Source organism: Poromitra crassiceps, assembly GCF_964638095.1.
Source record: "Poromitra crassiceps genome assembly, chromosome: 6".
NCBI lineage: Eukaryota > Metazoa > Chordata > Actinopteri > Beryciformes > Melamphaidae > Poromitra > Poromitra crassiceps.
In genome coordinates, this window is record NC_139627.1 from 34,763,741 (window position 1) to 34,776,425 (window position 12,685).

General features: G+C 42.6%; 1 protein-coding gene across 1 annotated transcript in view; it reads right to left on the bottom strand.

Annotated features, from left to right (window-relative positions):
• itgbl1 (integrin, beta-like 1) overlaps positions 1-12,685 on the bottom strand; it is a 78,449-nt gene that overhangs the window by 33,767 nt on the left and 31,997 nt on the right. Inside the window, exons 4-6 of the mRNA XM_083638473.1 lie at positions 9,455-9,577; positions 4,867-5,007; positions 1,407-1,547 (exon numbers count right to left, since the gene is read on the bottom strand). Of these exons, the coding sequence (XP_083494599.1) occupies positions 1,407-1,547; positions 4,867-5,007; positions 9,455-9,577 (405 nt within the window). The remainder of the gene's footprint in view (positions 1-1,406; positions 1,548-4,866; positions 5,008-9,454; positions 9,578-12,685) is intronic.

Genomic DNA, 12,685 nt, shown 5'->3' on the forward strand with positions numbered 1-12,685 from the left:
AGAGTGGAGGGAGAGAGAGAGAGTGGAGGGAGAGAGAGAGTGTGGAGCGAGAGAGAGAGAGTGGAGGGAGAGAGAGAGTGGAGGGAGAGAGAGAGTGGAGGGAGAGAGAGAGTGTGGAGGGAGAGAGAGAGTGTGGAGGGAGAGAGAGGGGAAGAGAGAGAGAGATTGAAAAAGTAAATGGGCACTGTGTGAGTCTGTATTCTCACAAGCAATAAAGTAGAGACATAACAAGCAGTGCTCCAGAGTATTGTCAAGATATTACTGTTGCGTAGGCTTAATCATTAAAGGCTGGCTTCTCCTATTTACAATGGTGAAGTGTGCGTCTGTTAGAATGCACCTCCAAGTTCCCCCAAAACTCAATGGAAACAAGAACACTTGAGGCAGTTGATCAATTTATACTGCACTTTATTGCAGTATGACTTTGTTGTCTGTGATATGTGTAGCTATATGTATGGGCAAAAGGAGTGAGATGAACAAAGGTCTTGACTCGGGATGTTATCTATCTTCAGAGGAGGGCACGGCTGCTCTTAACATGTCACTAACAGACCCATGTGACTGCAACAACCAAGGAGCATGCAACGTCCAAAATAAGCGACATTCATCCAGAAGGTGCTAGAACTTCACATGCAACACCTCATCCAGAAGGCGCTAGAAGCTCCTAAACAGAATGAATGCATGTATTATTTACAATAGTCTGTCACAGCTTACTATGACATTGATTCTCCTCCAGCAGGGAATTTTATACGCAGGCTTTTGTACATATATAATCTTCATAGCATTTACAGTAAGATATAGCCTATTTTCTAGAATAATTATTAGCTACCTTTTGAAAAGTAGGCACTGGGGCAACATCCATCACACTTTGTTCATTAGTTCTTTAGATAATGAATGAAAAATGAAAAATGTCCCTCCCAGAAATGTATTGTGATGTTATATTGAAAGTTAACTTTTATGGCTGTAAAGTTGCACCACAGTATTAAAACCAGATGGAACGTGTTGTTAGTGAAACGGACTGCAGTTACTAAACAAGCAAATCGTAAACATGTCATCTCCCACCAGTGATGGGCAAAATTCTAAATGGCGGAAAAACTTGTGTGCGGAAATGGGCGTGGCCTATATGGATGGATGCAGAATGGTCATAGGACAAATGGTGTAGGAGATTATAAAAATGAGGGACAGAATGTAGGGAAACAGTGGATGGATCAATCCAGAAGGAGGCGGTAATGCAACATATACAGTAGTAAAGGATGCCAAATGCCATAAAACACCACAGAAGAAGATAAAAATGTACAGTAACAGGCCACACTGTTTTAGTTTAAAATGTTGCTGTGGCCACCGTAATACGTGTGCAGGTATGTACAATTTTTGTGAAATAGAAATCTCAGAGCCAAACACAGCAGGCTGACCTGAGCAGTAGTCGTCGGTGTAACGGTCATAGGTTGCGTGGCAGCTCCTCTCATCGCACTCGCAGGTGTCTCCGTGAATATCGCCCCAGTCTCCAGACGGGTCTACGTCATAGCAGGTACACTCTCCACACACACAGATCCCTAAGACACACACACACACACACACACACACATGCACACAAAAACACAAGTTAAGACATCCCACCAAACCAGCCAAATCAACATAGTGTGAATTCAACTGCAAACAAACAAAGCAAAAGCCAACTCATCATCATTGACTTGTGAAAAGTATGGGGAAAGCTGTGGTGCTCTGGCCTGTTGACATACTGATGAATGAAGGGAGACAGTTAGCTGGAGAGAAAGAGGAACAGAGGGGAGGAGTCAGACATGTTCCTCCAGAGCCTAAACTGCTTGGCAGGAGGAAGACTGAAAATAAGGATGGACGGAAGAACCAGCCCACGAAAAGACAACAGGGGAATTACTCTTCTACCCATTTGCTTGTGACTTTCTCTATCTGTCTGTCTGTCTCTCTTTCTGAGTCTTAGCCAGGGCACCAGCGGAGCAGCAGCCAGCGGAAATCCCATTTTCTCTTATCAGCAGTGACAGAGCAGGGGGAGCCCTGGGAAAGCCAGGCCAGCTGGCGAGCCTCTTGTCTGGGGTTGGCACGCAGCCTACCTGGCCCCTGGCCCCAGGTCCCGTCTCCCTCCCCACCTCGCAACCCTGCAGCCCCAGATTTATAGAGCCATGCTCTTTCATGTTCGCCACAAATGTCACGGCCAGCTTCACCGGAGCAGATTCAGCTTCACCGGAGCAGATTCAGCTTCACCGGAGCAGACTGTGGCAACTTAGTATCAGTTACTGCTCAAAATGTCCTATAAAAAGAGGGTGCCATTGCTATCTTTGCATCCATTGCGTTCTATTTTGTCACAGGCAAACCCTTGCTCCGGATGCTTTTGATCCAGCTGTCACTTTACTGATTGTGTGGGGAAAGCGGCCTCTGTCTCCATACAAAACAGTCATTTTTTCCTCTCTCTGTGTGCCATGGGATTTGCAACCATTATTATCTCTGAAATTGTCATAGATGCATGCACACACTTAGCCTGGAGCATTGTGTGCTTGTTAGAATCTTGACAGTATGTCAATTTGGAGCGTATTATTAGCTGGAGTGAAGACGCTAGGTGAACCTACTGTAACAGACAGTGAGGGGGTTGTCAGCACGCTGATCACAAAGGGAGTCATCTACTGAGCACTGCCAGTCACATCACACACATCTCACAGCAGGAGATGGGGAACATGGCAGGGCAGAGAGAACACAGGCGTTTTACAGGGTCTTGCATAACACCTCACGCTATTCACCTTATTCTTTGCCCATACAAGGACGCTTCTGCATGACGTCATTCCGTAATCGTCTTTCCGGTTTTAAACACGGAAGTAGAGTACGCCTACCACAGTCATTTAGACTTGCCAAAAAGCTGTTTTCAAGCTAAAAAAAAAAAAAAACTGTTTTAAAGTTTTAATATTTGTCGGGTGAGAACGTAACATATATGTGACCAGTTTATCAGAATATTAAACGCCTATTGGAAATCCTTAACGAGCAGCGAGGACCGGGAGCGCTGACTGTGTACCTATCTGTCAACCCCTACTACTGGCAGTGAGAAAACACTGTCGACGTTCTTTTGTAACTAACGTTAAATGCCGAGCAGGTACAGCCATCGGCTCCTCGCAGCAGTAACGTTATGAACATGTAACTGAAGTTGGCCGCAGTGTAGCTTACTTCTGAATGTTGCAAAACTTCATTCATACTGACATTTTATTTTGAAAATGGCCACCAACTAGCGCTGAACCGGAAGAACAAATACGTTGCATCGAACGCGGAAGAGAGAAAAAGTGGGCGTGGTGAATAAGGTGAATACAGGATGATGACATCACATCAATCCCCTTGCTACTGTATGTAATCGTACAACTTGTTCCCACTCCTATTATCATTGAGACTAATCTTCACAGGGCTTTAAAAGAGGGTTCATTCAGAGGAGAATGGTTTCATGTTTGACCGGAGAAGTTTGCCCGGAGATGTTCTTGGCTGAAAACCACTATGAAACGAAGTTGTGAAAACAGAAATATATTGAGTGAACTAATGCGCTTATGTTGATTGTATTATGTTTAAGAAGAACTGGACGGACAAACCCGTCTTTATTTGTCACACGACAACCCAACACACGCATGCGGCCAGCCACACACACACTCTGCATTTATCCCATCCAGGCTTGTCCTTCCTCCGGGGGGCAAGCCAGGAGCAGTGGGCAACTTTTTTAGTGCAGCGCCCGGGGACCAAGTTCAAATGTTGTCATCACTGGTCAGATGACGATCTTCTACATGTTTTTTAGTGGGGGTCCATACCGATGCCTTATGGAGGAAACCCCAGAGGAGCACGGGGAGAACATGCAAACTCCACACAAAAAGGCCCTTTTTGACGAGATAGCCTACCTGGGCAGTGGGCACTGGGGGCATGGGGGGGGGCACGTCTTCAACGACCGGGAATGGAACCCAGAACCTTCTAGCTGTGAGGCGACAGCGCTACCACTATGCGCCACCATTTACACATACATTGACTCGTGGTGTTTTTTTTTATGGCAATCTCATTTCCCTTGTTATCTGTTGTTATCTGTTGTCTATTGAACCCTACCGCGTCGGGCCCTTTTCCATCCTCAGTAAGAGAGGTATGAGAAGTATGAGTACAGATGACGGTTGTTCACACTGTGACAGCTGTGCACTTGACCACAAATTAACCACTTAGCCAGCCCTCAGCCAGTCCATGCTAATTAATTTTAGAGGGCTTAAAAAAAAACTGGGATGATTTCAGCTAGGTTAGAGAAGCTTTGTCTCTGACCGCCTGTTTGCTGAGCTCTGATAAGTTTCAGGTTAGTGAAGCTTTGTCTCTGACCGCCTGTTTGCTGAGCTCTGATAAGTTTCAGTGGAATTGACACGAGAGGATTTTTTTTAGCTGTCTATTCTCTGTCTTCTCTCTCTCTGTCTCTGTCTCTCTGTCTTGCTCTGTTTCTGTCTCTCCACTCCGAGAAGCAGTAATAGTTTGGGAGGGATGCCAAAGGCTTTTTTCTCAACTGTAGCAGACAGGCGGAGGAAAATAGGCTGAAGAGAGGTTCTCCTGTCATGCATACTGCCTTAGGAAGGCCCTCCATCCCCCAGCTGCACGTGTGGAAGGGGAAACACTGACACTACCAAAGTATCTCGTCAATTTAAATGACACAACAGATCTGGGTATTGATATCATGGACATTGAGGTCACCGAAGATGGAGTGGTTGGACTACAGAGCACAATGCTGCCTAGATGACAGATTACACATCGTCTCTGTTTCTACCTATAGATACAGATAGACATTTTAGGAGACTCCCGCCTCTTCCCCCGACCCTCCTTCCCCTCTCTCTCTCTCTGGAAGCAGACCTCTGTTGCTGCAGATCTTGCCATCTGGAGACGTGCACCTCCGCTTGCTCTCCCATGGGCTGATGTCACACTGGAATTCACATTTGTCTCCATGCCAACCGGCGGCACAGTAACAGTTTCCACAGTAACACTGGCCATGGCCTGGAAGCAGAACAGAATGCATATTCACAAACCACTAATGAGTTCACCTGTCTCAGTCCTTTTACAAATACCTCATTACCTATTTCGGTAACACTTATACTGTAACACAAAAATTGGGTAGTTACTAAGGAACGAGTCAGGAACGAACCATTAGTTCATGATTAGTTCATGAATAGTTAATAGGTAGTTCCTTAATGGTAGTTACTTAAGAACTGACCATTAGTTACCATGTTAAAGAACCAGTAAGTAATGATTACTTCCTTCATTTTTCCCCCGCTAATTCATAAGTAGTTAATGGGTAGTTACTTAAGAACAGACTATTAGTTACCATAGTTGTTACTAGGGAATTAATCATTAGTTCATGATTACTTCACCATTAGTTACCATATTTGTGCCCCCTCAAGTAAAGCAGGCCATCATAATTAGTCGTTACTAGGGAGTTCATCATTACTTCATGATTACTTTACCATTAGTTACCATGTTTGTGCCCCCTCATGAACTAGCAGAAAAAAATTAAGGAAGTAATCATTACTTACTGGTTCGTTAACATGGTAACTAATGGTCAGTTCTTAAGTAACTAACTACCATTAAGGATCTTTAAGGAACTACCATTAAGGGTCATTAAGGAACTACCCATTAACTACTCATGAACTAGCGAAATAAAAAATAAAAATATTTTTAAGGAAGTAATCATTACTTACTGGTTCGTTAACATGGTAATTAATGGTCAGTTCCTAAGTAACTACCATTAAGGAACTACCTATTAACTATTCAGGGACTAATCATTAACTATTCATGAACTAATGGTTAGTTCCTGACTAGTTCCTCAATAACTACCCATTTTTTGTGTTACAGTATTGTAAAGTGTTACCCCTATTTCGACATGATTCATTTAAATATAGGCTACATCAGTGGTGGCCAAACTACGGCCTGCGGGCCAACTGTGGCCAGCTGCCCGTTTTTTAAGTGGCCCGCCATGAATTTATCATCCCCCCCCCCCCCTCAAAATTCATGGAGGGCCACTTAAAAACAAGGGTCGCGGTACTAAACTGCACTGTTTCCCATTTTAAACCAAAAAGGAGAAAACGGGTCCATTTTCTGTTTTTCCATTTTCGACCAAAAACGAGAAAATGGCCCCCTCTTCTGTCTCTCCCCCCCCCCCCCCCCCCCCCCCCCCCCCCCCCCCCCATTTATGGTTGACAAGGGAAAAGGGTTTATACTTCAGTACCCTGGCCTGGTCTATATATTTGAAAAGATACTAAAAACGTTTTTTCTTTCAGTCTAAACAGGTTGAAAACTGCCACGCTTAATATTGTTTGGCCCGCGACTCCTTATATTTTTCTGTATGTGGCCCACAACCAAAAAGGTTTGGCCACCCCTGCATCGGCTACATGTTTTAGCAAAACAAGAGTGTTGTTACCTGAATGTTAACTGATTACATTTTTTTAACAGCATTAGATTATCAACTAAATCCAAGTCAAGTCAAGTCAAGTCAAATTTATTTATATAGCACCTTTCATACACAAAGGCAATTCAAGGTGCTTTACAAAAAAATAATTGAAAAAACAAGCAGCAAAGCAATGCATATATAAAAAACACAGCCGACAGTTTTAGTTAGAATATATACTCAAATTAACAAACATGAAACATTATTTCTGTTTTAAATAAGTTACAAGGCAGTATTATTATTACATGTACAGTCCATTTGTTGGAAATGTACAGGAAAAAAAATTAAAAATTACAGGCCAAATACAGGTTTATTCTGCCGGGCTGGAGAGAGGCAGTAGTTTAGTAGCAGTTAAAGGCAAGAGTAAACATAAAGGTCTTTAGCTTGGATTTAAAAATAGGCAGAGTAGGGGCAGATCTAATGTGTTCAGGGAGTTTGTTCCAGTTATGAGAGGCATAGTGGGAGAACGCGGCTTCACCATGTTTTGATTTGGTCCTCGGGACAATTAGTAGACCAGTGCCTGAAGATCTCAGGGATCTGGATGGTTCATAGTGTAGAAGCATTTCAGAGATGTAGTGTGGGCCTGACCCGTTGAGAGATTTGTAAACTATTAGCAGAATTTTAAAGTCTATTCTAAGATTTACTGACAGCCAATGCAGGGATTTGAGAACTGGTGTAATGTGTTCAGCTTTCTTGGTTCTTGTTAGAACTCTAGCAGCCGCATTCTGAATGAGCTGTAGTTGTTTAATAGCTTTTTTGGGAAGACCATTGAAAAGACTGTTGCAGTAGTCTAGCCTGCTAGAAATGAAAGCATGAATTAGTTTTTCAAGATCTTGTTTGGACATATAGCCTCTAATCCTTGCTATATTTTTTAGATGATAGAAGGCAGATTTTCTTATAAGCTTGATGTGGGAGTTGAAATTTAGATCAGAGTCCAACATTATTACATTATGTGCAACATAATGTATGCACAACACAATTTGTAATGACTAGTTATTTATAATCACATCATCATCATCATCATCATCATCATAACCATAATCATAATAATACTACATGGAACTTATAGCGCTTTTCAAGGACTCAAAGACACTGTACAGTATACACTAAGCAGTAAGGGAGTGACATTAGTGAAACAAACATGCACAAAACATGACACAGACAGACAAAAACAACTGAACGGTTAAGCTAGCAGCTAGCAGCTAGCAACAGGGCAATGTGCTTCCTTCTGGGCTGAGAAGAATGCAAAGAATGATGCAAGCTCACTTTGCTGCCCCTAGCGGTGGAGGGTGAAAAATGACTCATCCAACTCCAAATACAGGGAGTTGACTAAAATTGTAGATAAAATAATGCAAGGGGAGTGGGGAGTGGGGAGTTGCAACGTAAATTCAGTTTGGATTTACTTAAAGATGCTATGTATAGGATCTTTAAAGAGCATGGTGAAGGTTAAAAAAAAATCTGAATTGACATTTTGGGCTCATGATTACAGTGAAAACACTCCAAAAAGACAAAGATCTCCCACCCCCCCCACAGGCCCCCAGGGTATAAATATGGAGGAAAAGATGGCATTTTATAAATGGGCGTGTGACATAACAACAGGAGTGACATCACAAGAGGATAATGTTCTGCTGGGGCTGACACAGGGATGCAAAGTCATGGAGAGTGAAAAAAGGTGACAGATACCAGGGCAGACATAAAACCACTCAGAAATCCCAGAAAATTTTGGGCTGAAAAATGTGACTGTCACCTAAAGGTGACTATTTTGCATCCCTGTGACATCACAAAATGTAGTTCCATGAAATGGACCAGTGCACCCTGCTGGTTACAAAAACTAGTCTAAACGCAGCTATGTGTGATTGAAAAAAGTTTTTTTCCCCCAAATCCCATTGCTATATACCCCTTCCACATATTAAGGCAATGTCTCCAACCTGCACCATGCCCTTTAAACATACAATATATCATTGTCAAATTAATTGTGCCAGCTTGCAATAATTATGAGACCATGGTCGAAGTGATATGTAGCCTTTTTCTCACACCAGTGGTATTGTTAGTGTTAGGTTTCTCTGAGTTATGACCACATTTCCCCTTTTCTTTCCTACAGCAAAGGGGATGTTGCACTCCATTCAGCGCCCTCATCCTATTCTGTTCCATAAAGCCATGTGCCTTTGTGCTGTTAGAATGCTACACCGCGCACCTTTAAGGGAATACCACTAAAGTTTCTCTCTGGGTTTGAATGGGACAAGACAACTGCCATAGGTATTTCAAAGGCTTATAACCAGAAAACCAAGAAACAAATCTGAACGGGCTGAAAAGCTGAAATTCAGCAGTATTCTGCCTCATTCTTCTAGTGGCATTACTTACTTTTTTAGTTAAGAACTTCAAATGCTCATGTGATGACTGCTTTGAATTCTTGGACAAATTCTAATGACTTTGTTCGTCACAAAAGCCTAATAGGCGGGGGCCATAATGTGTTTTTTCAAAATGTAATTAGTGAATGACTAATTAACATTGATGAGCAGGCACTGGGAAACCTGGGGGAACACAGGGATGAGTAGCTGACACCATCAAGTGCAGCAAAGACAACAGGTCAATCTACAATTAACTTCCAATTAACCTTTATAAAACATGTGCTTTTCTTATTACTGTATGAGAACTTGTTTCAAATTGTGTAAAGGGCATCATCACATCTCAATTTTTACCTGATGGTGATGTGGAAAAATGTTACTTTGCGTTACTGTAACTTTAATCTATACAAAACATTGCTTCAATGACATTGTCTAGTGAGTGTGGGTTAGAAACAGGAAGATACTAAAAACTACTGTACATTGTTGAAGCAAAAGTATTACCTGTTTAAGCTACAGTTTGTAGACAAGCACCAAGTAGGAATAATGCAGGTGGAACTAATGTTTTCTGTCACCCAAGACAGAGTGAAAAGGATCAAGTGGTGTCTGTCCTGTTTTGGGACAGAGTAAGTGGTTAAGATGGGGCTACGGGGCGTACCTCCACACACCTCTCCGGTGTCCTCGTCCAGACACTCGCTGTCATCACACTCACAGAAGCGTCCCGTCACCAGGCCCCTGTTGTCCGGGTTCTCACACATGCAGCTGCCGCAGTGGCAGGTGCCTGTGGAAGATATCAGACTCAGCCGCAGTTCAAGCGTATTTTGGTAAGAGTCAAGTTTGTGTTCTTGTCTGTCTGTGTGTGTGTCTATGTGTGTACAGTATGTGTAGATGTGATGCACTTTAAGGTGTACTGTATAGGTGTGTGTGTGTGTGTGTGTGTGTGTGTGTGTGTGTGTGTGCGTGTGCGCGTGTGTGTGTGTGTGTGTGTGTGTGCGTGCGTGTGCGCGTGTGTGTGCGTGTGTGCGTGTGTGTGTGTGTGTGCGTGCGTGCGTGCATGTGCGCGTGCGTGTGTGTGCGTGTGTGTGTGTGTGTGTGTGTGTCTATGTGTGTACAGTATGTGTAGATGTGATGCACTTTAAGGCCAAGAACCCAACTGGTTTGCAGATGTGCATTGGAGACAACGTCTATGCATCACTGTGATACCCAGCAGGATAGATGTATATGGAGAGATATATGTGTCTTTATTCTGTGACTGAAAGTTTACATCCTGTAACCCAAGACTGTATCTGTGAGAAAATAAATCCACTTTGTAATCAAAAAATAGATCTGTAAGCAAAAACATAGATTTGAAAACAAAACTATCAACAATCCAATAAAAGAAATTTTTTAAAAATAAAATAAAATAAATGTTTTTAGATTTTTCATTAATGTGAATTAAAAAAAGTTGCATGCAAACACAAACATTTTGTTCTCAACTCCAAAACATTTGTTTGCGAAACCATTACGTTTGCTTACAAAGCTCAACTTTTCTTTTGCGAAATGAAAAGTTTTGTTTGCAAAACCTGAGTTTTGCAAAACTTTTTCTGTTACAATAAGGGCGGGACCTACAGCAGAAAGAAGTAACGCACGTCCCTATTGGCCAGTGTCCATCGGAGTGATAGCTTGGCAACATCCAATCCAGTACGAGACAAGGCGGAGGGCGGGCACTTGAACGGAAGTATTTCCTGAAGGAATCTCCATGCCATTTCAGCGCCAGTTATAACCACAGATTGAAGAGAGAAGCCGTGAGTATGTTCACACCAATGTTTTTATGTTTGGACCGGTGCATGTAACCTGACCAAACATAAAAACATTGGTGTGAACATACTCACAGCTTCTCTCTTCAATCTGTGGTTATAACTGGGGCTGAAATGGCATGGAGATTCCTTCAGGAAATACTTCCGTTCAAGTGCCCGCCCTCCGCCTTGTCTCTTACTGGATTGGATGTTGCCAAGCTATCACTCCAATCGACACTGGCCAATAGGGACGTGCGTTACTTCTTTCTGCTGTAGGTCCCGCCCTTATTGTAACAGAAAAAGTTTTGCAAAACTCAGGTTTTGCAAACAAAACTTTTAATTTCGCAAAAGAAAAGTTGAGCTTTGTAAGCAAAGGTAATGGTTTCGCAAACAAATGGTCTGGAGTTGAGAACAAAATGTTTGTGTTTGCATGCAACTTTTTTTAATTCACATTAATGAAAAATCTAAAAACATTTTTTTAATTTAAATTTTAAATTTTTCTTTGATTGGATTGTTGATAGTTTTGTTTTCAAATCTATGTTTTTGCTTACGGATCTATTTTTTGATTACAAAGTGGATTTATTTTCTCACAGATACACTCTTTGGTTACAGGATGTAAACATTCAGTCACAGAATAAAGACACATACATCTCTCCATAGATGTACTGTATAGGTGTGTGTGTGCGCGTGTGTGTGCGTGTGTGTGTGTGTGTGTGCGTGCGTGCGTGCGTGCGTGTGTGCGTGTGTGTGTGTGTGTGTGTGTGTGTGTGTGTGTGTGTGTGTGTGTGTGTGTGTGTGTGTGTGTGTGTGTGTGTGTGTGTGTGTGTGTGTGTGTGTGTGCTGGGGCATTGCGAATGATATCCTTTCAGTACAGAAGGCTAAATGGCTACATGCTGTGAGTAAATTTGCATTCATACACGCTCAAACAGGCCACATACTGTATTTGCACTTACATAAACAGCAAACACACACACACCCCCACACACACACACACACACACACACACACACACACACACACACACACACACACGCATACACGTATCCTTCATTTGGCTGTGCAGCACAGTGGGTATGGGGCTGTCAGTGTATGGAAGATGACCCAGACGCCACCTCATCACCATGGTGTGTGTCTTCAGCCTGCCACTGCCTAACCACGTGACCACAGACATAAAGACACGCCTGGGACATGTGACACACTGTGTGCATCAAAAAGGCTCAGGCGGCAGCTCGAGAAATTTACCCTGGTAAAAAAACAACAACATCCTGATTATGTGACCTCACATTCTGTTGAACTCTATGCATCAGTCTGGATTTCTGCCCAGAAACTCCTCTGGTGCATGTTCTTGTTCTTGTTTACTTGTTGTTATTGAGTCTATTTCTGCAACAATAATAATGTGTTAACTACTAACGTTAACGTTAGGCCCAAACCCTAAACCCAGACCAGGAATCAAACCCCAGTACTCTGATCAGAAGGCACCCAATAAGCCACAAGCCCAAACCACAACTCGAGCTGAACATTTTCAATCCATAACCTAACTATAACAACCAACACAAAACTACTTGAAACAAAAATAAAAATGCAACATGTTTGAAGAGTTGTATGGCGATTCCTTTGTTCTGCATCATCCCTTTCTGGCAGAAAGCCTTCCCGCCTAACCCATGTGCCGCTCGTTGCTTCAGGAGCCACCATACTGTTTTGCCAGCGGCATCCCTGATTGGTCCATTACATTTTCAATTACGAGGCAGGTCCCTGATTGGCCCGTGCACTTTGTTTGTATGATCAGTTTCTAGGCGCTGAGCGGACTAGATTCCCTTCGCCATACCGGCTCATATCCAAGGTTCGTCCTATTTAGTGCATGAGAAGCTGACAGGATGGTAACGAGTGTTCCAGGTTTTAGTCGGTTTCCCAAGTGTTGCTAAACACAAAAAATGACCTTACTTAATGTAACTGTGCTTTTATACTGGTATGTGTAAGAGACAAAGATCTCACAATGATTAGAGCTGGGTATTGGTTCAAATTTCAAGAATCGATTCGATTCCGATTCACAAGGTTCCGAATCGATTAATCCCGATTCGATTCGATTCGGATTCGATTAATTTCAATATTGATTT